At 37.4% G+C, this 27,039-nt stretch overlaps 1 protein-coding gene across 1 annotated transcript in view; it reads right to left on the bottom strand.

Annotated features, from left to right (window-relative positions):
* Positions 1-23,125, bottom strand: part of RUNDC3B (RUN domain containing 3B) — a 48,300-nt gene extending 25,175 nt beyond the window's left edge. Inside the window, exons 1-7 of the mRNA XM_083876818.1 lie at positions 23,005-23,125; positions 16,149-16,264; positions 10,275-10,408; positions 8,181-8,266; positions 5,038-5,127; positions 1,924-2,004; positions 16-184 (exon numbers count right to left, since the gene is read on the bottom strand). Coding sequence (XP_083732944.1) covers positions 16-184; positions 1,924-2,004; positions 5,038-5,127; positions 8,181-8,266; positions 10,275-10,408; positions 16,149-16,264; positions 23,005-23,108 — 780 coding nt within the window. The 5' untranslated portion in view covers positions 23,109-23,125. The remainder of the gene's footprint in view (positions 1-15; positions 185-1,923; positions 2,005-5,037; positions 5,128-8,180; positions 8,267-10,274; positions 10,409-16,148; positions 16,265-23,004) is intronic.
* Between the last annotated feature and the right edge of the window lie 3,914 nt (positions 23,126-27,039).

Below are 27,039 nucleotides of genomic sequence, written 5' to 3'. Positions count from 1 at the left end.
AAACTAATCTTTTACCTTCTGTTCCAATGCAAGCCGGTACTTCTGTTCTACCCTTTTGCATTTGTTGTACCAACTGTTTTCATCTGTGATGAAAGGAGGACCAATGTTCTCTGGAGTACTGCCTTCACTGCCACTACTGCCCAGCGTTCTTAGCTCTTCTTCATCGCTGCTGATACTGTCAGAACTGAAGAACCATATTTATTAGCCAAGACAAAAGCTGTGCTTATAAAAATGCAAATTCTAGTCGAAATTGAAACATCATATTTCTTAAAAACTTCTGCAAAAAAGAAAAAAAAATTGAAATGTTTGGATGTGATGGATTACTAAACACAACTTGTATTTTAAGCTTTTGTTTCTATAGCCACCTAAAAAATGGGCAAAAATTTGCTTGTGATCTTTGTCAAGTCAGACAACTTTATGTGGGCTACTTTCCTAAATACAAAAGGTAAACACATTACAATATGTTATCTAAGGAAGTGATGACTTAACCTTTTCTTCACAAATTCAAGGTAAGGAGTAGTATCTAAAAAAAGATTTTGTTGGGTTTTTTTAAAAAGCAGAAACCCAAAAGTGGTTGTCATTACATTAAATCAAGATAAAATTAAACTTAAATCAGAATGCATATCTATGTTTCTAGCCAAGATCCTGTGCCTGTTACTTCACAGAATGTTTCTCCCTACATAGTAAGTAGACTCATTGTTAAAATATCTTCATATCTTCCAGAATCAATGCATGCTAGAGAAGGCAGACATCTGTCTCAAAGATAAGAATTTATTTTAGTCTAGAAAAGACAGAGGGGATGCCATCAATGCATATAAATATCTCAAAGGAAGGTGTCAAGAAGATGCTGCCAAGCTTTTTTCAGTGGTGCCCAGTGACAGGATGAGGGGCAATGGCCATAAAATAGGACACATGAAGTGCCATCTGAACATGAAGTAGAAACTCACATTGAGGGTGGCATAGGACTGGGACAGGCTGCCCAGGAAGGTTGTAGAGTGTCCCTCTCTGGGACATTCCTGCTCCAGGTGTTGCCTGCTACAGGTGACCCTGTCTTGGCAGGAGCTTGGACTGGATGATTTCCAAAGCTGCCTTCCAACCCTAACAATTCTGTGATTCTGATTTATCCCTGTACCTATTTGAAAATCTTGCCTTACAATTATATTTCCCTCTACACTAACAGAATTTGCTAGATTTTTTAAAGTAGTGATTTCCATAACTCCATGATCCTGCCATCATACAAACTGAATCACAATTTGTCACTAACATGTAAGCTAGTAAGAACTTAGAGAGATTAACTAGGATGTTTCATGTTCAGTTCTACGTCTTCAAGACTATTCCTAACTCCTTCTCTCATTTTGGTAAACTTAATAACAGAAAACATAGCACTAATTTCCATGCTTTTTGGTGATGTCAAATTGCTACTTGATGTATTAATGAGAATTCTTTTTATTATTAATCACAAGGCTGATCAGAGGAGCAAAATGTAGCAAAAAATAAGTTTACTTAGCCACTGGTCACAATTTTTTGACAATTTGTTATGTGCTAATGGCTTATATTGCCTATGTAATATATTACATTTATCAGGGTATATATAATTTTTATTTACAAAATAACTACTTTTGAGTTTTATGGCTGGACAGAAAAGGCCTAAGATAAAGGACAGCTTGGTCTGGTGATCATCAAAGGAGATGCAGCATTTGTTTCCCACTGAACTGTTATTCTGAATCAAGGAAACAAAATTAGCATGATTCACATTTCATGAGTCACGTAACAATTCCAACAGTCTGAAAGAGTGAGGTAGCTGAGTGTACAGGTTTGTACTTAGAGATAAGTATCATTTTGCATATGAAATAAAAAATAAAACCTACAATAAAAAGTAAAATTTTGCCAATGAAATAAAAGCAGAGTAAAGCTTAAAAGTACCTTTGGGTGAACTTCAAGTATGGTGTATAATCTATGACAGCTGGATAGCTTCCATCCAATCCCTCACCCTTCAGACAAAAACTGATAAAACAGAGCAACAACAATAAGTTCATTAGAAGAAAATTAAATGACAGTGATAGTTGAATATTACCAACCAAATGAAACTTCATTTTTTGTAATTTTTTGGTGCTATAAACCCTAATTTTTAAACATTCACTTTTATTCTTAATAATAAAGAGAGATGGCAAGAGAATAACAGGAGAGCTAACTGAAGCAGCAGAAACAGAAGAATTATGGACAAGCTTGCAATTTTCCCATTCTATGAAGTAAAAAGCAATTTTCTCAAAAATACTTCAGGGTCTTTCTCCTTTCAGACACTTACAGGTGCTGAGGTGCAGGAAGCTGAGGAACATAAATGAACCTAACTTTTGGAAAATATTCTTAAATGGCTGTAGCTTTATAAATCTTTCATTTACACTGTATTTTTTTTTTTTTTGCTGGAAATAAATTATTGCATTTCAACCATGCCTAATTATCACAGAAGTTATCATGCTTCCATAAGGCTCATAGTCCTTGTTCCTCCTATCTCTGTTATTGATAAACAGATTCTAGTAAGTGACAGCTTTTGCTAACTGAATTGCAGAGTGGAATTTTTGACAATGCAGTAATTTAAGTGCTATTTGGGAAGTACATCTAAAGAGTTGTTGGTTTTTTCCCCCCCCCCCAAAAAAGAAAAACAAAGAATGCAAAAAAGCACCTCTTCAAGATCATAATTACCTAATTCCATATTGTTGTGAAGGGAGAAAAAAAATCAGATTACATTCTCTCTCATCTCCAGCTCAATCTTGTATTTACAGTTCCACATAGATAAGCTAGTCAACATTTTATAAGAGACACAGAATTGAAAGAAAATGTGATATATAACATGCAAAGAATGGCTATGGCTTCTCAGCCATTCAAATCACAATACTATGAAGGCTCTGCTAAGAGGTGCCAAGCAATAGGTCAAGAGTCAAAGGGCAGAAACTGATGCACAGAAAATTACACCTGAGTATGAGGAAGAACTTTACCGCGCAGTGGACCATGCACTGGAACAGATGAGGCTGTGGAGTCCCTTACTGGAGATATTCAAGAACCATCAGGACACAATCCTGTATGATGTGCTCTAGGATAACCCTGCCTGAGCAGGGAGGTTGGATCAGATGACCCACTGTGATCCCTCCCAACCCGAAACATCCTGTGATATAACACTCCTGTAGTACTAAGCTCCCATTTTGCACAGAAAATTTTTACACTCTTAAAAGCTGCACTGACAAAATGTAAATGTCTTCAAGAGCCAATCAGTAGTCTGAATACCATTAACAGGTTCCTTTATATTAGAAATCAGAGTACAGAGAAAGAACAAGTAGAGCCAAACAACTAAGCGCTCACAGCCTAGTATGTACCACCGAGGCTTTTGAGAGACAGTCTATTGATTATTATTTATGAGAGGATTTACATACTGCAGACCTAATCTTGCAATGCTTATTCATGTATAGCTGTAGTCCTTCCAAGCACAGGGCTAATACAGAAGCAGTTTAATTTCAGATTAAGTAAAGCTTAAACTAATAAAATCTGGTAAGATTTGAATTTTGCTGTACACAAGGCTAGCACTCTTATCATCCTGCAGCACACTTCTGTTCTTCCAGAACATATGTCGAGTATGTACTTAAGCAAATCTAATGACACAATGCTGGAAAAAAAAGCTATCCTGTGTTTTCAACCTCTCCCTTCCTTTTTTTTTTTTTTTTTTTTTTTAAATGCAAACATGACATTCCTCTCCTTACAGTGGTATTGGCACTTACCAGACTCCATGATGGTTCAGCAGTCATCAAGACCTGCACTTTTAGGTTTGGTTTTGTTTTTTTTCCTTTCCCCACCCAGCTGCAGAGTTCCACAGCCAGCTGAACTAAATGGTCTTTACCACCAGAAAGGGAAAACATTGCTCATTCCTTATTTGTTCCTTTTCTTCTCTAAGCATTATTCTCCCATGATCTCTGCCACTAATAGGATGCTTCTGTGAATCAAACTGGCTAACAACAAAAGAACTATCTGGAATTGGCTCATAGAAGGGTCCAACAAGCCTGGCACAGAGGTAAATAAACAGCAGTAAATCTCTGACAATGGTCAATCATCCACTGCCATCCAATCAATGCATCCTGTGAGGTTATTATTCTGTTTTCTGACACTTTACCTCCTATATTGGTTTTTGACAAGCATTAGTGATACTGCAAGGTATACTAACAGTGAACTGATAGAAGAATGAAGAACAGCATTATCAGTCTCCTTTTCCTTGTGCTGGATTATGACACTCCGCCAGTGGCTCTGCCCGAGGCTAAATTGACCCAACCAGGCATATTAACAAGGTCTTGCATCAGCCAGGTTCTATCTTTTTATAGGCACTGTAATCTTTATAAATTGCTGATTTTTTAAAATATATATATACACGTATATACACATACTGTGTGGGGGTTTTTTATTATCTAGGGTGTGCTTGCACCTTTGTTACCCCAAAACCACAGAATTAATCATATAGAAAAGTCCACAAAAACCTGGTTAGAAATTGCAAAGGTCAATTAATGCAAGCAGTTCAGCAGCAAGTAATTTTAACACAAATTGATATTAAATGGTCATTCATAGGCTAGGTTTTTCAAATTTAGAAGTGATCAAGTTAAAGATTACCTTCTACATATGCAGTTACAATGCTGTCTTTGAGTACTAAGACATAACCAAGTATTTAATCACACAGTTTTCCTTACAGTTTAAAAATAACTTTAAAAGATGTACGTCTTAAGCTTCACTTAATAGGTTTCAAATATCTTCTGCAATTATACTCCTGATTCCTTCTAGGATTTTGATACCTGAAAAAGCTACCCCACAATCATGCAGTTATATAAAAGCATAACTTAGTTCTTATCTAAAAGAGCCATTCAAGATCTCTATTGCCCTCTTCTTCGCCTCAACCTGTTCTGTCTGTCAAACTACCACAGAAATTTAAGAATGTTTTCCTTTTCCATTAAACTGATTTATAAGTACTTTTCCTCAACATTCTGTTATAAAGTATAAATACAGTACCTGAAATCAATTGCATTGAGTCCCAACAGCATACCAGCAAGCATATTTGCTTCTTCACCAAGAACAATTGCTCCATCTTCATAAAACCTCCTTCAATAAAAAAGAAATCATTTCAGCTATTTTTCATATTTAACAGAAAACTGAAGAAATCCATTTTAAATAAAAATAATTCATGAACCCCGGAGGCATTCATATTTCATTTCAAATAAAACAAACTAATAGACTGCATAGCACAAAACACCACAATTTTAAAGCACAGAAGAATTTAGACATAAGCAAAAAGAATTTTCAGTATTAGTCCTATGAACTAGTAGGATAGCATGGATAAAATGAAAAAAAAATTATGAAGGTATGTTTACTACTTTACCTCTAAAACTAACAATTTGGGTCATGTACATAAAAATAATGATTCCATCATGTGAAAAGTTCTCTCTCACAATTGTATTTGTACATTCTTTTAAAGTTCAACATTTAGTTTTCACTGTTAGTAGCTGTTATTTTTTCAAAAAAATTCACCAATCAGCTATTTTTCAGGAAAGTTTACCTTTTCTTAAAATATTGCATGCTAGGAAGATGCATGCTGGAAGGTCATCACAATTCACTTGAAAATTACATGTGGCAAGAGGGAAACCAAGAGGTGTACAGTATCAAAAGCAAGATTGAAATGTCACTTACTAAGAACTGAGATGCACAGTTCATCTTTACCTTCTAGCAGCAAATGAGTGCAAGAAGGTGCCAGATTACTGAATACAACCTGTACTGCAGACAAATGCCAGCAATACTGCCCTACCAAAACTCCATCTGTTTTAATAAGAATTACAATGATTGCTCCTGGATGGTTCAGAGGGAGCTCCAGTTAGCTGCATGGTGAACATTCAGAAAATACATGTTTTGAGGCACAGCTCCAGCAATTGAATTGTGTTACAATGCATGCTGTGAGAAGTCCTACTTTTGCAGCTTTGTAACAGACATCCATTTACTATAAGGAGATGAGTTGTCCAAGATCTCAGATGTTCTCAGTAGAATGAAGAAATCTGTCAGACTTCCTCTCAGAAGACAGAGATTATAGTCCTGATAGCAAGGCTAGGAAGTACAAACTCAGCTCTATACTCTCTGACTTCAGGAAGGGCACTAGGAGGCTAAGCTGGCTGAGCCAGAGCACTGAGCTAGAGGATCTCCACAGTCTGGTTCAGCACAGTGAATCATTTGTTCACAAACAGCAGTGCCCCCAGTACACACAGATTAGCAGCCATTTCATGGGCAGGTCACTGCCAGGTACCAATCTGCACTGAGTTCTTGTAAAATAGTGCTTAGGAAGAAATCACACAAAAAGGACAGGGCACACCTTCAACGATGAGACGCAGAAGTTAGCCTGGCAGTGTCAGTGTTAAAGACAGCTGCAGCAATCCAGCCAAACCAAGAGTCCCCTTGGAAATCCCACAAATCTTCATTGCTATACACTTGACATCTCACAACACAACAGTCTGCAATAATTTAAGACTCTGACCAATTCATTAGAAAAATAATTTTGTGCCTATGCTTAATCCAACCCCTCTTCCAAGTGTACTATGCACATCCAGCACTAAGAATGTGCTGCTTCATTCAAATACTAACTCCAGGCACCTAAACACAACAGTGAGGTTTAAAAATATCTATCAGCATGATAGATAATCTCATATACTACATACACACATGTAACACTTGAAATTTATAGTTTATAGAAATAATTATTAAATATGTATACAGTAAAATATAAGACTTAAAATGCTAAATAAATGATGTAAATCATCACCCAAAAAATCAGGTCAGTTATTAAGTATCTGAAATCCCATATGGGAAAGAAAACACATCCATTGTTGCTAGTGGCTTTGAAATCCACACAACCAAAACCTGAATATGTAATTTTTATTTCCATTAGATGTATTTTAAAATATTACTTCAAAAGAAACTTGGCACTTACTATGTTTGGAATGCAAGAGAAGTTGTTTCCAAAAGCTATACCACTGAAAGAACATTCAAATATATTAAACATTAACATGTTCAAATAAATTAATTTGAAACTGCTAATCAAATAAGACTATTGTTATCCACTAACAAACTATACTAGCAAAACAGGGACAAAGAATGTACTACTTAAGTACACAATTTGTGACCCTACACTTCCTCATCTCCTCCTGAAAAACCCATGTGACTTCTCAGTTTGAAGCAGCACAAATAAATCTTTTCCAGATTTTCTTTGTTTTATGTACTTCTTGTCTACTGTAAAATGGGACAACAGGTTTTGAAACTACAATGAAATGGGATGATTACCTAGTTGTGTTTCAAAGTCAGCTTAATACTGGCAAAATATATGGAGATGTCTGGACAAATAGTATTAAAACAACAGTCTAAACGAACAGAAGTCCTAACAGAGAAATTCTTATTGTTTTAATAGCCCATTCATTATGTCTAAACATCGAGAGTTCAACATAAAGTAAACGTTACAGATCCACTTGTATTCAGATGACTTCATCAAAAATCTGTAAGGCATACTCATTATGAGATAAAATATCATCTAATAATTACATTATCTAAAACCAAAACTGCCGGTGTACTCTTCATCACAAAGCACATTCTCGCCCCTGTTTATATCATTAGAAGTCAAAACAAAAATCTGTTACATGCTTTTCTTATTATATCAAGAATCCTAGTGATGCCTGATCACTAATTCTGCCACTCTACAGTTCTCAAGAGGTCCTTGGAATTCTCTTCATTTTTTCTTCAGCAAAAGTTACTATAATAATTATTTTTTACTGAGTCCTTAGGCTTTCCATAAATTTTGAAAGGAATACTACATCTATCCTTACTAAACCACAGTATTTCAGATTCAGTTCCTACTTTAGAGAGGTTTTCTTTGCTTCTGACTTTTCAAGAATTCCAGGCTTATTTCCACATTCTTTAAATCATGAAAAGATTTTCAATTTTGCAGTTTTACCCTTGCTAAAACCAAATCCATACTGACTCTATATCTTTTACTAGGTTACAGGTCTCTCTTTGATGACATCCTTCACTACACAAAGCAAGCACACCATTCACTTCCAAATGTAAGTCCCTCACTTAAACAACATTTACTAAAATACTGCAAAAATAAAGTTCTTGTAGACCTGGTTGTTTTGAAGTCTCTCAGAGCTGTGGATATGTATTCAGACAAATGTTTTTCCATAAGTGCTACTCTTATCCATGCTCGACCCTGCAAGGCAAAACAGGTATTAAATATTTAAGTGGTACAGAAAGAAACAATTTTACAATCTGAATACTAATACCTCTGGTTTACCTGAGTAAATGACTGATTAACAAAACTAGTGTTAAACAGAAACAGTTGCTAGCATCTACTTCATCTTAGCAATAATGAAAATAAAAAATGCATTCTTACCAGGACACAAAGTTTATTGTGAAATAAAGTTATCCAAAACTTTAAAGAGAGGGTGGCAGGATTTTTCTTTAATTATATGCTCCAGCTTTTTGAAAAGCTCATGTATATGAGAGGCAGGAGATCAGGGCAGCTTTATATTTTAAAATCAATAGTATTTGAAGCTTCTAGAGTAAAGTGGCAGTAACTTGTCCTCAAAGTGATTGTGTTCATTCAAATATTTGAGGGATTTACATAAAAAAACGAGTTGTGCAGTATTTTTCCCCTCAATAACAGCATTATTATAGAAGGTGCTCATAAAACACAGGCATGAAATCAAATCCAAGAGGCCTAAATCTTGTAGAGTCCAAAAGCAAGACTTCAGTAGATCAGTTCCATAAACAACAGCAATAACTTTAAAAAATAACCCTTAGCAAAGCACATATGCTGTGTTTGCCGGTCTCGTGCACAGGATGGCAGCTTACAAGAGGGAGATATTCCAACGGCTGCCACAGATACAACTGTGTTTTTGAGAACACCACGAACATTTCTTGCAAACCATATAAATGTACAAACACTTATGTAAGTAGTAAGATGCTTTTATGCCTAATAAAGTTGGGGCTTATTGGCATCTAACTGAACATCACTACAGACATTCTACTAGAACCAGTAGTAGATTATAATCCTACTTCAGGGTGACCTAACTGTGGCCTTCTAGGGAGCCTACACCAAAGAGGGAGAGAGACTTTTTACAAGAGCAGTAGCTTAAGCTAAAAGAGAGTTGGAAGACGTCTCTGCCCACAGCAGGGGAGTTGCAACTAGATGGCTCCCAAAATCCCTTCCCAAACCACTCCAAGACTCTACAAAATGCTAAATAAAATTGCTTTCATAAATACCAACAGCACAGCAAAAAAACATTTTTACATAGAGTGCACTGAAATTAAAAGGGCATTTACCTGGATAGCTGCCTTTATGTTACATTTATTTAGAACATGACTGAAACTCTAAAACTGATGATGCTGCTTAGGTAAGGACTAAAGCCTCTGCACCTCCAGTGAAAGCAAAGCCAACTAGCAGTGACAAAACCTTGCTGACAGCTTCCAGGCTGAGGAAGACACTTATTTGGACCACCAGTCAAAATGAGGCACATGACGGGTATTTCTGTCAACATCCTCTCTCTTTTCATATCCAGACATTCAAAATACTGTCCTAAAAAATTGAACACTGTTCTCCACACTCACTGCACAAATCAGGTTCTCTGTCTACCATCTGGCATGAAGTATTCCACAGAGTAATAAAAGATTTTAATTTATTTATAAGAATATTTTGGAAAATAGCCTTGCATCTTATTATCTACTGAATTTAAATTTTCATATCAACTAAAATCTCAGAATTGAGAAAGACCTTTAAAATAAATCTGAAGAGCTGATCACATCTATTATATCAGTGCATAAATCCTACATGAAGTAAAAAGATTAGAAGGGCAAACAAAAAACCACCCAATTTCTACAACTTTCATATTTCTTAGACATGTCCACAAGAACTTAATTTCCCTTAAAATACTGTGTTTTCAAAAAATTATGTAATGCAGAAAATCTGAGGACAATCATTTTATAACATAACACAATCACTGAATAGAGACATTTTTCTACTGAGTGAGAAATCTTAAAGGAAACACATTCCGATTTAAAAGTGGGACTTTTTAAAAGCAAATATTTACTGGGCACATAAAGAATATTTTGAACAATGAAAAAATGTGTAGAGTAAGCTAAGAGCTATGGTTTTTTACAGGTACAGAAATGTCACAGCAATGTAATAAAAAGGTCACTTTGGCCTCTCTGTTCCCTACCTTAGCTCTAGAAGAACCGACGTTCTCCATGCTCTCAATACTGCAGATGCAATTGTGAGAGACTTTTCGGCAAGCTACGCGAATGTAGTCCCAGAAACTACGAGGGCTTTCGTAGCCGAACCAGGTGATCTGACCTTAAACCAAAATACAAGATACATAAAGATTTATGAAGCTCCCTCTCTGCTTACTGGAGATATTTGATAAATGTAATTAAATACTCCCCAATATGCCGCCTTTACTGAAAGGATTTTATACAAACAAATCCATGAATTCCTACTGAAAACTGACTCACAGATGTAAAAAAAGTTGCATTGTGCAGCTCACCCTGGTTTGAAAGTGATGCATAAAAAGAAGTTCAGTGCTTTGTGTATATATGTATATTTTCTTGGGTTTTTTCTTGTTGTTATGCTAAAATAATACTCAAGAATCCTTCACAGAACTCTTTGATCACAACAGAGCACAAACCTGTGACTTAAAAATGTGAGGCAAGAAGTGTTTATGCTATTTCTATAGGTAGTATATACCTTTCACTAACACAGTCAAGGAGAGAGAGTTTTGTTCTTAAATGATATAAATAAAAACATAAAATACCACTTTGTTGTGGTAGTGTTATCTTTATTTTAGGAACAGACTGGAATTTTTCAAAATGTACTTTCATTTGAAGAGAAGCTGATGCATAAGCAAAAAAGTTTTGCAGTCACAATTTCTTTTGAGTATACGCAGAACATTCCCTCAGAAGCTGAGCAAAAATAACTGAGCATATCGTCACCCCTTCTGGAGCTACAATCAAAATCCTTCATGTTTTTTCCAGTTTGCAATGTATTGCACTTAGAAAATGAAAGGCAAAACTACATAGCACTTGCAACATCTCCACATAAATTTCAGCAGCAGCACAACAGTTCAACCCTGTTTTTCAGAGTGAAGAGCACTGTGGACATACCTGCAAACAGGTATGGAACAAGTGAGGTTAATATTGCCCACTGGTCACTGCCAGCATTGCTATGTGCAAAACCTTCTCTCCATATAAAATGAGATATTATTTTTAAGCTAATTTTATCTTTTTTTTCAGGTCTTGAATTGCATTTATAAAGCTTTACTAATGTATGAGAAAGACTTCTCATTTTCTGCTCAGACTTCAAGAAAGAATATATTAGAGTGATACTGCAAATCATACATACTGAAAATAAAATCCAAAATATGTATTTTTATCTGACATGACTAGACATAGCTTCACAGCCAAAGTTGTGTAAAAGATCTGTCCCCTATGAGCTGAAGAAATTCAAGTGGCAGGTTCTTCTTCCTCTAGAGGGTGCATGTAACTTGACTTTGTGGTCCATTTGCTTCCTTCACCACAGATACATTTGTAAAGTTCAAAGCATGATAAAAGACTTTAAAAAATAAAAAAAATCACAATCAGGAAGAATTAATATATAATAACCAATATGCTAAAGAAAAAATAGAATTCCAAGGTGCACAGTTACTGTAGTTTTAGATCTGCTCAGCTTTAAGGACTAAAAGAAAAGAAATTTCACAAATGAGTGCTTTTACGATCTTACTGGGTTTGCATTATTGCATTTTACATTATTGCACGAAATAAAGACCTACCACAGATGTATGCTTATTTTCTTTTTCATGATAGTAGTGCCTTTAGTTCTTATATCTTTAACCTACTTTTTTCACTCCCATTATATCACCATTACCTTAATTATTTAATCCAGCAGACTTGTTTTCTCAGAACAAAGAACATTACAAGCTACATTTTACTTACTCAAAGAACTCCTAAAATTTAGGAGTTACATATATTAGATATGCTTCCATGTACAACCCTAGCAGAAGCTTTTGACATGTTTATAATGCCTCCTAAATGTACAGGGAAATAGGCACGCAAAGTTGTCAAAGTGTCAAAATAGCACGGGACAGCATATTTTTTCATGGTGGCAAATGTAAGTGCACAGATAACAAGAGTGCTCATAATAACCACTATATGCAAAAATTATACAAGTCACAAGCAAGATGCACTAGATACATTCACATACTGGCACCTGACACTATTTCTAAACACACATACTGGCTAGCAGTTTGGATATTTTTTGTTGCACAAAGGATATTACTTTGAAAACACAGTAAGTCAGCAAATACATCCAGGAGACTAGTTTTCAGAGATATCTTTAAGATGATGGCCATAGATATCTACAAGAGTTATTAATGTTTTTCTAACTCACTTAACTCATGTTTACTAACTCACTTAACACTAACTTAAAGTGATAGGAAAAGGCAGAAAATAGTACAATCTAGTTATATAGTAAAGACAAAGTACACATGACTTTGAAATTACCTCAGGTTTTAAATCAGCTTGGATATATTTGAGATCAAATCCCAAGTACTGTTACTGAATACTTGATGTCCTACTATTTCTGCACTACCCATATATACTTAGCTGGTCTGAAAGAAAAGACACTTACAGGAAATATATCTGAAAAATCTGTGGCCAAAAATGAAAACAAGAAACCACACAGATGACTACAAGATACTGCATTACTGCATCATCTTCACAGTACAGAATGGTCAAGAATGGAAAAAATTCCAAACAACTATATGAGAAAAAAATGGCTCCTGAAATGATTCACCTTGCTTTAAGGATTATCAAACACACATACATTTGTATACAAATTTGTGAAATTCCTTTCAGGACTATAGGTCTAATTTGGACCTTCAAATACGTTGTCCCTGTATCCCCCCAGAGTAACACTTAACTTCTGCTATATTGTAAAACCATGCAAAAAAGCTTATTCCTAAGAAGAAATAAGAGTAATTAATCACTAACCTTTTTTTCTATTACTTCTTGTCTCCTCCCTTTTCAAGACTTTCAACTGCCCTGTCCAGTAGTATCTTGCCAACAGGGATGCTGCACAGTTTACTTCCATGACAAGGAGGACATATGCCTTATATCCTCCTCATTATGATCTTTGGTCTACTCCACATTCTCAATACATCCAGCGCTTGTAGGAAGTACCAGGTATACTGCCCATGTAGTGTTACATGGTACAGGGAAATAGCTCTCCACTTTCTAGAGCTTAAGGCCGCCCCTTAAAAAACAACACAGCTTGCTCAAACTCTCTCATCCTTAGGGCAATTAAGATTGCTTTTACTGTCAACAGTGGCCTATTCCTGACTGATACTTATTGGCAGCATATTATGTTACCTTTCTTGGAACTATTTTGGTGCCATATGTGCCAAGTCTTCTGTATCACATGAACAGATAAGTATTCAAGGGGCATCAGACCTCTGTTGCGTGAGCTGGTTTGCTTCTGCCAATCTCATTTTACTACTAAGCAAATACTCACATGTAAAATATTCTTAAGAACATGAGCAGCTGGGCTAAAAAAATGCATTCATGGGGAACGCCATCAGTTTTCTGCCTGTTTAATTTCTTGGTCTGGCTCACTACAGGATGCCATGAAGAACGCAGGCAGGAAAAATAAGCACAAAGTCAAAGTTAGGCAGTAGGGGAGAACAAAAATCTGTAGCAAACTGCACTGAATTTAAGAAACATCATGAAAATTTTCATTACAACTGGACTATGTCATGAGTGATCTGTGACAGCTCTACTTTGAGCAAGAGGTTGGACTAGATGACATCTAAAAATTTTCCAAAACTTAATTCTTCAATGAGAGTGAATGTAAAAAACCAAATCAACAAAACCACTCATGATTATTAAATAAAAAATCCTATTTCATGACCCTTTTGCTACCAGGAGCATCAGATCAGGTACCTATCACAAATCTATTTTACATGGTGCTTGTGTTTCAACAGTGACCATTTTTTCCAGGACACCTAAGATGACATAAGGCTTGGACAACCACTATTGCAGAATTTTTAATTGCAATGGTTTTAAAAAAAGTGTAAAATTCTAATAACCCTGTAGTTAAACTCTTTTCCCTTTAAAATAACCATCCTTCTTCCTGCCATTTTGGGGTTGGGGTTTTTGTCTGGATCCTAATTAAGCATGAAACCAATAAAACAAACAGTCACAATATTCCATCAAGACAATGCTTTGCTCCTTAAAAATACATTAAATTTAATGTCAGAACAGTTACCAGTAAAAGTTTTCTAATAAAAGTAAACTTTATAACATAAAATAAATCCTTTTTTTTTATTCTTCCTTCCTCACCCAGTACTTCCAAAGGAAGCTAAAGATTAAGAACTGCCATGGCCTTAAGAAAGTAAAATTCTATATACTTAAACTCTCAAATCTGGATCATCCATTTAACTACACTGCCATGAGATTATCCTGACAACTTTGATGCGATGAAGCTATTTATCTTACCATAGACAAACAGATCAAATATGTTCTGCCAGTTTCAAAACACTTTATACAACCCACTGCAATCACCAGTCTGCTTTTAGTCTATTCCTACTTGCACCAAGTATGCATTCAGAATATATTTGTCTATTCCATCAATAAAATACAATTTCTTTCAATCCCTGAGTTGTAGAATACATACCCTCTCAAAATGTGAAGTGTCATGGTACATATCTCAATTTCTGCTTTATTATTTATTTTTTTTAAATTACATGCAGTTAACTAGCTTATTACCAAAACATTCTCCATTTGTAACACAATTCACAAGTTCCTGCCTTTTTCTGTAATTTTAACTCTGCAAATTTAGAAAACCAAACTAGCAATTACAAGGGGAAAAGTGAAACAAATTCACTTATTTGAATTTCTCCATTTCTTACTTGAAATTATTTTTTACTTGCAAATTCCATTTGCCAACCTGTCAAGGTTTCTTCTCCGTACTGCCTGTCCTGAATAAAAGACTGTGAAGCAAAATAATGTTGACGAATAAAATTTACAATGACTTTTGCACAAATATTGCTGAAGTTGGAGGAGAAGGAGAAAAGAGAGCAATTTCCCTGCAGAGGCAAGCTGCTAAGTACCCATAATCACTCCAAAAATCTTTGTCACAATGTGACAAACCCTACATTTGTACCATACTGTGCACCATTTTTTTCCTCCTCTGACAGAACCACAGCAGGTAGTAATTGTGCTACTCAAATGTCAGCCTACACACAGTATTGTTCACAAAGCTTGGTTATGAACATTAAAAAGTATGAAAATGAGTAGATTGTCATATTACACATCTATATTTAGATGATTATGATGTTCTCCATAATGCAGAAATCATTTCAGAAACTGTACACAGATCTGAGAAATGAGAAGGTCCTCTTCTAGTGACTGTTACTGCTAAAGCACCCTGTTCTCTGACCAAAGCAGCTTCCTCTAGAACAACTGGAAAATGCAAACAGACATTATCTGGAATTAGAACATCTGACTTGTTACAAGAAGAAAATCAACAACCAACCTTTCTCAAAAGCAATCTAATCCAGGACATTACAGCAGAAAAAACAGCCTCACTAAAGTGGTGGAGCAATAGAATGAAAGAACCTAAAAACAGTATCTGGAAAAGAAGGCAACAAAAGCAAGGGAAGGAGAAAGAAATGGGAGCAGCACCAGACACACTCTGTAGCTCCTACTGAAGCAGATAACATAATAGTCTTTTAGAATCTTAGGACACAGTCTTATCATAAAGCAGAAAAGCAGACAGTGCTCAGCAACCATGGCAACATTCACTTGCTTAATTACCAGTCCAGAAGGCTTCCAACAAAATCATTGGCAACATATTTTACAGAAACAGTTGCTTTTACTTTTCCATAGTAATGCAGAAAATCAGGAAGGTAACAGCAATAGGACAGACACACAAAGAAAGCCAATGCTTTCATTCAGCATCAAGGAGTTTGCACAGATGCACATTCGTTTTGTATAAACAAATTCTCACGGCAAAATCATCACCAGTAAAGAAGTTAACATACCTTTCAGTCGATGACTTAGAATCTGTTCCAGAATAGCTGCAAAATTATTAAATTCAGGGGAAGTATCATCGATAGTTTCAAAACAGGAACGGTCAATCAGAGTCTTGACTGAAAACCTAGAGGAAAAATACAGGACAATCATAAATTGTATGAATAATTACTGGTGCTCTATAGCAGGGCAGTAGTTTGTATAAACCAAAAGAGAAAGGAACCAGAATCCACCTCGATGATTTCAAGTTCAGTCAGAGCAACAGGAACACACAAAATTTTCAGATATAGCATAGAAGTGCAATTGTCATTGTTGGTCTTAGGCATAAAGCCTTAAAATGGAAAGAAAACAAAAATCCCCACCCTTTCCACATAGAAATGAGCTAATTATTTTTCTCTAAACTATTTTAATGAAGTTGTAGAAAAACAAGCACTCAAAAGCATCCAACATCAGTTCCTCTTTGTAATCCTAAACATAACCATTTTTTGACATTTTGTCAGTGCTGTTTTATTCCCAAAAATCCATGTCCAGTAATCAGAAATACAAACTTTATCCTATTATGAGAACACTCTAATTTCATCCTAATGCAAAAATAATCTTATTTTAGACATATTATAAAACAATGAATTTTTATGTATTGTTAACTCTGCATTCATTTAGGCTAATTTTCCTGTGAATGGGGGTAATCCTTATTCAGCACTACATTACTTCATTATTATAGAAAAGGTTTCAATTTCAATGATCTAACATTTAAAACTGGAAAGGCCAAATCAAGTCACTTTAAAAAGCAGACAAGATGTAACTAGTCAGCTGGCCAGTTTGCCGTGTTTATTTACACCTACACATTTATACAAACTTTTATTCTTATTCAGAGGATAGTTCAAACCTCAACAAATGTGACAAAAATTGTTGTTCTTTTGCCTTCAAATTTTAATCATCATCCATTTTTATTTTCCTTTCTGTAACTTGTTTTCCCAGTTTTCAATTTCACACATTTCAAACTTAAAAGTATTAAATCTGAAGCATTTACTACGTTTTTTGCAACAATCTTATTTGTATTAATACTAATTTGTACAGCCTGAGGAGGTAGTTTTCACAACACCCAAATGTCAACAGTAGCAACTCAGGATGTTCTCACTCTGCCTGCTCCTCCCAGATCCCACACCTGAGCCAGCACCGGCTTCCTCAGTTTTGCCAGTTCTCTTTTTTATGGCAGTCATTATGAACTGTTCTAGATTTTCAGTACTGGAAAGGAGGGGAGAAGTGGATATGGATAAATATCCACATATGGATACATTCCTAAAAAATATCCTCCACAGTATCTCAACAGAAGCACTTCTATGGCACAGCTGCAGAAGCAGCACAGCACTATAGGCATGGGCAGGAATGAAGCCCCCTTACACTGGTACTATTTTGAAATGCTCTATACTACAGAAGTAAGTGCCCCCTTTGTGGAGTTAGCACAGCCTTCTGATGCACAAAACTAATATGCTCAAACTAAATTGACACATAGCTCAAGAGTTTCCACCCAATTTTGTTTTACTCAGTAAACTTCTGAATAAAAACTCCCTATCTAACCTTTCCTGCAGGCTCCAATTGTTGTAGTGTTTTTTTGCAGAACAGGAATTAGGAGTGAATTAGGGTGGAGGAGGAAGCTTCTCCTGCAGTGCCAAATTATGACTCAGTTTTGAACTCCTCCACATTTTTAACCAATTTTGAGTAAATGAGAGACATGCATGCCCATCAGTTAACTGCTATTGACTCTTCTAAGGCAGAACTTATTGCTTCCTCAAAGCTATATCAGAGCTGAGAAACTTTTGATTAAAAAAAAACTTGATTGTGAAAAATAAATACCTATAGCAATGCCATGACTAAGCTTATATTAACTGTAACAAGATGAGTCGTCCCACACCATGCAGGTCTGAAAAAGATACGGTGCAGCACATCACTCACACATCCATACACAAGATAGAGAGTGAGTTAGCAGAGTGACGTACTGCCCTGTATACAGGAATATCATCTTAAAACTCAGAGATATGATCATCCATAAACTGCAAAATCAAGTAGAGTACAATATAAAGCTATATCTACTTTTCCTGTATTAAAAGTCATACTTGAAAGTTCACTAATAGGTATGGAATACCTATATAGAATTTGACATATATTCAAGAAGAAACACCTAAGAGCTATTTCACAAACATTTATAAAAATCAGAGATAAGCTGCCTTTTTTTTTTAAAGCATTCTGCAACTCAGGTGAAGAAAAAAAAATCTAATATTTAAGGAATCAAAAAAAATTTATATATCTAGGGTCTGATTATAAAAGGGTCTAAGAGCTCATCATCAAAATGGTGTCATTGTTAAGTGCACATATTACTGCCATAACATCAGAAATGTTAATTTTCATCTACTCAACCCTTTCACCAAAAACCTACACCTTTATAGTCAAGTTCAGTTAAATTTGCTTTTAGGAGAACTTACAGGGAGTGCAAGCATGTACTTACTTCCATAGACCAGGAAGACAACAGCACTACCAAGCAAAATCTGATTCACTACAAATATTTTTTTGAGATTTTAAAAAACTTCTTAGGTAAATACTTTTGTGTTATCTTTTTTCCTCCAAATACTCCAAAGAGTCAAACATATATTTAAGTGCAAGTTAAAAGTCATGAGCACGTCTTGCATATTAGATATTCACACTTCACCATGTTTTCCATGTATATTGGAAAAAGGATTAAGGGTGAATAGAAGTTTTGCCTTTGGAAAATGTTACACTGTAAGCACTAAGTAAGCAATTCTCCTCAGTTATTGAAATTGTTTCCAGTGTATGGGCCCCAGACCAGAAGGTCCACACTCTTGCAGAGTTATGTGGAGCCACATGGAAACTGAAAGTCAAGAAACAAAAGGTCAGGTTGAAAGTACGCAAGAGCTATGAAGAAAAACTGTCCAAATATCTAGAGCTGGAGCTGCTTCCTTGGTTCCCTGTACTGCCTCCATCTTCACCTCTAAGAACCTCTAAGGCTGGAAAAGAATTATTATCACAGAGTCCAACCTTGACAGTGCCAAGTCCACCACTAAACCATGTCCTCAAGTACCATATCCACATTTTCTTGGAACACTTCCAGGAATGGTGTTCCTACACTTCCCTGGCCATTCTGTTCCAATGCCTGACCAACACTTCCGTGAAGAAATTTCTCTGAATACCAAATCTAAATCTCCCTGGTGCAACTTGAGGCTTTCTCCTCTTGTCCTGTCACTTGTTACCAAGGAAAACAGCCAAAGCACCACCACACTTTATCTTCTCCACTGGGCTGCCACAGCAGCACTGCACTCCAGAGCAACACTGCTTACACATCAGAGGTTAACTTCTAAGTGGACTGTGAGAGCAGATGAGTAATGTCACTTCTGTTACTATAATACCTGTTGCTTCAAGACTTTTAAAAACAAGAAGTCTTCTATCCAAGACTTCTCATTATGTTACTGCAACGACTTTTACTCCCCAGCTTTCCTTGGGTTTGTTTTTTTTAATACAGTAACTGCCACTGGAGAGATTCCAATATCAGTGTTTCTAAATTACCTTCATGAACTTTGATATTTTTGGATTATTACACATTTTTCTCTGTCACAAATCTACTCTTGCTTGAGCCAAAAAGAAGATGTAGAAACAGTAGCATACTCCAACCTTAAAAAGACCTTCTGAATTACATAAGATTGAGACATTCTTGAATAAGAAAGACTTAAACCAATCTTTTTAGGGTAGGTTCTTCCACTGTTTTGCAAGATGTGCAAGAAGGTCTCCCAAGTTTCTTGAATAACTCCAAAGCAAAGCCAAACCTTTTGTGGATACATCCCACATCTATAGGCTTATTTCCAAAACAGCAACAAGCCTCTAACCAAAAAGCAAAAAAGCGGGAAATTAGACTGGTGTGTGAACCTGTTCCTTTTCCTTGTCCAATTCTGCACCTCCTTTTAAGTTTTGAAATTAATGAAAGGATTTCCTCATAATTACTAAGCTTGCAATTTGGAAAGTGTCATTAAAATACTATTTTAAAGAATTTGAACTATTACTATAGAATAATCCCTAAGATGATGAAACAATACAATGCCTTATGCTAAATATGGCTTGGTCATGAAACTTGACAGTTCAGCTAAGGCTCAATGTCAGTGCAACAGGTCTTGCATGTATTGGCAAAATCACTGTTTTAAAAACATATTTCCTAAGAGTTATTCAATAATGTGTTAATATTCTGCATTTAAGCCATGAACATCACTTCTGAGGCCCATCTCAGTTATTCTGTATCTATATGTATCTTTGATCTATGAATCCTATTGAAGACTAGATTAAAACAAATTGAACAATCTAGAACTAGTAAAAGATCTCAGTGCCATTTACCAGAAAATTAAAGGGATCAAACTTCAGGGAAAACAGGTAAAGAGAGAGACAAAGCTTAGAACACGCATTATGTACTCAAAGAAAAAAAGTCCTGAGAATTATTCTGATTTAAATCATGGTTGTGCAGTTACAATAACACAGCCATGCATTTTCACATGCAATTGGTTTATGGAACTTAAGTATCGATGCCACTTTCCAAGGCTACAGTGACACTCAACATTTCAGTGGAAAAACCCTGTTTTTTCCAAAAATTTGCAAATATGAGAAACTATCCACATCTGCAAAAGAAGTTAGGTATCATCACTGTAAGAAAAGATGAAAAGTCTAAAGTCTGGTATAACTATTAAGTAAAAATATGCAAAATTGAAGTTTTGACAAAAATAATTCATTAAATTATCAGAGACTGTTAACAGATGGTAACTCAGAAGAGTATCGTCCTTGTGATCTTTCCCCTTCACTGGGGAGCAAGCCATACCATCCAAATTTGATTGGATCAATTGACTGGAGCTATTTTTTACCAGAACATTTTCTTATTTTCACAGAATTCTGATTGGAAAGGACTACTATTTTACTCTTTTCAATAACTAACGTGGCTATTCCTAACAAGTAACACTTTTCCAAAGTAGAAAATATGTAGTAACTACAGTAAAGCACAGAAATATTTTAAACATTTACACTTACACTGGCAAAATAAAAATAAATTTACATACATAATAATAATGCAAATCCCTTTTCCTCAGTATCCTTTCCAGTTTTTAATGTGTATTGACAAACTGAGAACTTCAGGTTTTGTGAAGATAAAGCAAAGTCGCTTTACTGAAAATAATAAAAATAAGCCAATCTCAAGCAGTTTCTGCAGTAGCTCTTTATTTTGTATGTGTTTAACTGAACTTCCTCAGATTGCTAAGCATTTTTAAATACATTACACCATCATTTCAATTTCAGGACAAGAACATCAAATAAACCAATAGAACAAAGTAACAGCACAGAGTACAGAAGAGTTCTTCTGAAGTGGGAGGCAGAAAAAATAACAAATTCTGTAGAACAAAATATATTCCTTTAAAAAGGAATGTACAATTGTATCATTACTTGATAAAACTGGTGTTTTCTAAACACTCAGATTGGCAATATATGCATCTCTGTAATAACAGTGAAACTGAAAACTTCTATTATTTAAGATACTTCAGGAGGTTTAATTAAAAAAAACCTCTTAATTTGTTTTTTTTTGTTGTGTATCTTTTTCACAGGTAGGAGCAGAGATAAGCTTACAAGCCTGAGAAAAGACAGAATAGTACTCATGCTACTCAAACACAGATACTATGACTTGAAGGAATATTGAAGCAAATTCACGAGATGAATGATACAATGATACAATGCTAACAGTATACCATAAAAAAAAAAAAAAAAAAAAAAAAAAAAAAAAAAAAAAAAAAAAGAGTGGAAAAGATGAGGTTCTATGAGTTTTTTAAAATCCTGCTGCAGCATTAAGTGATGATGGTACAAAATTATCTAATAGTTGTCCTGGCACTTTAATAAGATTTGCAAAAGCTAAAATTATATCATAACCCTCATGAATCTGTTGAAGACCTTTCCCAGATAACTGAAATTACTTAAAAAACTTCAAAATTAAGCAATTGAAACAAACGACCGAATGGAGCCATCACTACTGGCATATCCACGTATTTAGAAGTTTGTCATGACGTTACAGGTCACTGCTGCACACCTGGAAATGCTGCATGAATTTCACAGTGACAGCACTGGAAACGCCGAAAGGGAACGTCACAGAAACTGCTATTAAGCTTGCATGAGATGCTTAAAAAAATAATAAAAAAAAGAAATAAAGACATTTGAATACAGTAGCTCTAGTACTGCAGATCTCCTGCTCCAGATTTCGTAGATAAAAATATCCCGGAGCGCAGTCTCCTCGGGATGCTCCTGCGGCACCGGGGGCTGGGCCAGCGGCCCCCACGGCAGCTCCCCCTCTTCTGTTCCCGCACACACCCCACTGACCCCAAACCTACCCTACCGCACTAACTCCGGACTGACCCGCGGCCGGACCGCCTCAGCTGAAGGGCGGCTACACCAGCGGTGCCCGCAGGATCCCAGCGCTGCAGAGCGCTCACCCTGCCCTGCCCTGCCCTTCGCCCGAGAACGCGAGCACGGGGCCGAGATCAACCCCCCCGGCCCCCGCCTCAAAAGGGGCCACCGGACGCCCCGCAGCAGCGGCACTGCCCGGTGAGCCCCTGCCCTCGCCCGGACACCCTCCCGAAACGCTCCCGCAGGAGCTGAGTCAGGATGGATGGAAGAGGCTGCCCCATCCATCCCCGCGGGCCGGCACCGGCCTCCCTGCCCCGGACAGGGCCGCGGCGAGGCCGCCGCTCCCGCTCCGACCCCCGACCCACCTGCGCGGAGCGGGGGCGGCAGCGAGGGGGGACGGTGCCCTCGGGGGGAGCAGGGCCCTGGCCCGGGGCTCACCTGCACACCGTGATCAAGTTCCGCCTCTCCACCGCGGCGTTGCGGGACGGGACGCTCTTCCTCCGGGCGGAGACGTTGAGCCCCCCTAAGCCGAGGGACGCCATCTCCGCTGGGCAGGGCAGGTGCAGCCGCCGGGGCTGGCGCGGAGCCTTTGTTCCCGGCCTCCCGCTCTCCAGGATGCTGCGCCTGCCGCCGCACGCGGACGAGAAGGAAGCGGATGAGGAGGCCCCCGTGCTTTCCCCGCTCCTCCTCCCGCTGCCCGGTCCCGGAGCGCCCGAGGCGGCGGCGGGTCGGGCGGGGACGCGCGGGGACCCCGCGGCGGGGGCGGCTCGGCCCCCCCCGCTCCCGGCACCGGGCGGACACAGCGCCGCAGAGCGCGGCGCCGCCAGCCAATCAGCGCGCGGGGGGCGCCGCCTGGCGGCCGTCCCGAGGGGCGGGGGCGCTCCCCAGGGGCGCGCGCCCGGCGGAAGGGGGCGGGGGGGCGCCGCACCTGAGGGGCCGCGGGGGGGTCTCCGAGCCTCTTCCTTTGATTGTTATCAGTTCTTTCCCTTCTTAGCGCTTTGCCGTCTAGAATGTGAGAACTTCCCTGGTTTGTGGCTTTTAGAGCTTGAAATGCTGTCAGTCGTTAACTAGCATTGTAGAATCACAGAACCATTGAGGTTGGAAAAAACCTCTGAGATCATCGAGTCCAACCTTTGACTGAACACCACCATGTCAACTGGATGCCACTTAGTGCCGCATGGGTTCTTGAACTCCTCCAGGCCGTGACTCCGTCACCTCCCTGGGCAGTCTGTTGCAGCGCTGGACAATGCCTTATGGAATACAAAAGCTTTACAGGCCATGCTTGTGTGGATATGGGAGTGAAGTGGGAATACCCTTTGCCACCAAACTACAGCGGGCCCAGCTCTGAACTAAGGCGTGCTTGGAAGAGCTCCGGCTATAGGGCTTTGCCTTGGCGTCAAGACGCAGAATTGCATGAATCCATGTCCCTGGAAAACAGGAAGATAAAACATTTCAGAAGAAAGTCTAGCAGTAAACTAATGGCGGTTTGTGGTTGTGAAGGAGTAGATTTGGCTGGGTCATTGGGAAGGTGTGAAACTGTATGGCTTAATTTGATTTGCTTCCTTCATGGGAGGAAGTTCCCTTTCAGCCTAAGAAAATAATTCTGTTTGATTTACAAACTGTTTGTTTGCAATGAGGGTCAATGGTGAAATAAATTTTGGTGAAACTCTTCATTTTAGTGAGTTACGTACATAATACTCCTAAGTCTGTTAAATTCCAACCTACCGATTTCTATTAATGAAACATAAAAATTTCTGTCTACTGACATGAAAATCCCCACTGGATTATGGTCTCTTTGGAGACTATCCCTTGTAGATATAAAGCTATTTCTGACAGTTCCTATCAAACAAGAACTGTGTCCAGCACAATTGTGTTACAGGAAGAGGAATTATGTTGACATAAATTTGAAAAGTAGACTACCATATAGGTGGCTATTTTATAAAATGTAGTAGCATATAAACTTTTTTCATCAGAAGATATCTCATAAATTGATTCAAGTATTACCACTTACCGAAATTTCCAAGACCATCATGTATTACTTGATATGGTGTGTTCTCACCTCACTCAACATTTAACTGAATAAATTTGACCTTTCTCTTCATTGAACTTGATATGAAATGGTAAGTAAACTGTTCTGCCTTCTCTAAAGTAAAGCTTCTTCATTGCTTGAGTAGATGCTTTTCCAAGCATATTACCATTCAAATTCACTATAGAGTAGTTAATAATTTTGTTTCTGCCTCTCTTCCTCCCTGCTCCAGAAACATCATGAAGAAGTGGAGGCACAGGTAAATCTGAAGGAGGATATCCTTTCTACATTGGAATCAAGAATAATACTTTTTTTATTAATTATAAATGGCTCTACTTTTAAAGATTGAAACAAGCTGTTCTTTACTTTTTCTTTCAGACTATCAAGGGGAAATGTTTGCATGTGTTGCTTGTTGCCTCTCAGAAATTAAATGCCTGTCTTCAGGTTTCTTTCTGCTTCTCTGGGGCCTTTTTAAGGCCCATTGTTTCTGTAGCTTCTGTTAAGAGATTTGTGCAGATTGAGTAAACTTTCAATTAAATTCAAGCTAAGGCTAAAGTAGATTTAGTCTGTGCCGATTAGCAATTTCAACTGCAAGAACTGTTGTTCTTGAACTGATGATAAACATACTGGATAATTACTAATATTTTACAAAAACCCCAACCAACCAACCAACCAACCAACCAACCAACTAAAAAACAACAACAAACAAACAAGCAATCAAAAATGAGAAAAGACCAACAAAAACTAGGAGAACTTTTCTACATATATTAAAAACAGAAGTATCTTCTCATTCTTCTCCTCTATGTTTTTCCCAGAAATTGCAAGTTTTTATTTTTATACTTTAAAGAGATTTAAGATTAAATCAGACTTATCAGCCAAACCAAGCCTTAGGTTTCAATATTAATAGGTTTTAATCCTCAAGTGAATGGATTTCCTTAAAAATTGTTGCTTTTTTCAAATATAGTTTATCTTCCACTAAGGTCTTATCAAAGCAAAAAATGTAAAAAGGTTCTAGACGACTTCAAAATACTAAAAAATAATAATTTGAATATCATCAGCTGCTTTGGAAAGCTCAATAAGTTTATAAGAAAATTTACTCTGATAAGTCTTAAATTTTTAAAGCCTCTCTGTAAGAAAAATAGACTAAGAAAAAATCTTACTGCCTTCAACTAGCCAGTGGGAGGATAAGAGGAAGAGGCTTTTCTGAAGAGTGCAGAGCAAAGGGGCAATTGCCAGAAGCTGCAACAAAGGAACAGATATTGGGAAAAATTCTTGATGCAAAGATGTTTAAGCACTGGGGATGTGTAAGAAGCTGCCAGGGAGCACGTCCAGGACAACTGATTCCAATTGATAAAAAGGTTATTCCATACCATATGGCATTGTGTCCAGTGGTAAAAACTCAGGGAGAGAAGGAAGAAGCACAGACATGTGAGTTATACCATTAGTCTTCCCAAGTAACTGTGCCCCGCTTTCGAAATGGCTAAAGGTATGCCTGTTGATGGGAAGCAGTAAATGCATTCCTTATTTTGCTTTGCTTGCCTATACTGATTTGCTTCACTTATTAAACCATCTTTAACTCAGCCCACAGTTTTTGCTCCTTTCCCGGTACAATTCTCTCTCCCATCCCACTGAGCAGAAGTGAATAGGTGGCAGCATGGGCCTTAGTTGCTGACCAGGATTAACCCACAAAGTTGGCACTGTATTGTCATTTATAGTAGGAAAAAATGAAGTTGATCTCAAGCTATCACCTAAGACTCCTCAGTTAGGAGCAAAACACAAATTGGTGTGAAATGTGATACATTCTACTATTGCACTTCAGGGTAATTTTGAGTATACTGATAGCATAGAGCACATCTCATGGATTCCAGTCAGCTGCCTAGCTTTGTATATGAAACATAAGTAAACCAAAAGGACTTTCACCTCAACATAAGGAGTGTTGAGGGTGGCAGAGCACTGCCCTGGGCTGCCCAGGGAGGTCAAGGAGTGTCCCTCTCCAGAGACATTCAAAACATATCTGGTTGTGTTGCTGTGTTCCTTGCTCCAGGTGACTCTGTCTCGGCAGGGGTTTGGACAAGATGATCTCAAGAGACCCTTTCCAACTCTAATAATTCTGTGATTCTGTATATGTAGGAGGCACACATGCTTGATGGTTTTAATTTTGTGGTTTTAAATCATTTGGGCTTATTTTTTGCTTTGCTATTTTTTTTTTAATTTTTTTTTTTCCCAGCATATCTGGGTATCTACGAATATCTGATTTACCAAAATCTTTGTACAGAAACGTGCTAGGTATAATTTGAAGTTGTGGTTGCACTTTTCCAAATTACTCTTCCCTATGAGAATTCTAAGAATGGATCAATTTTTCAGATTATTTGTAGATCTTGCACTTTGGCATTATTGCTTATCCTTATGTCTTAGAAAACCTATACAGGACCCTTTAAAAGAAAGGT

The sequence above is a fragment of the Zosterops lateralis genome (assembly GCF_965231275.1).
Source record: "Zosterops lateralis genome assembly, chromosome: 1".
Lineage (NCBI taxonomy): Eukaryota > Metazoa > Chordata > Aves > Passeriformes > Zosteropidae > Zosterops > Zosterops lateralis.
Note: the sequence above shows the minus strand (reverse complement) of the source record. Positions and strands in the feature narration are given on the sequence as shown.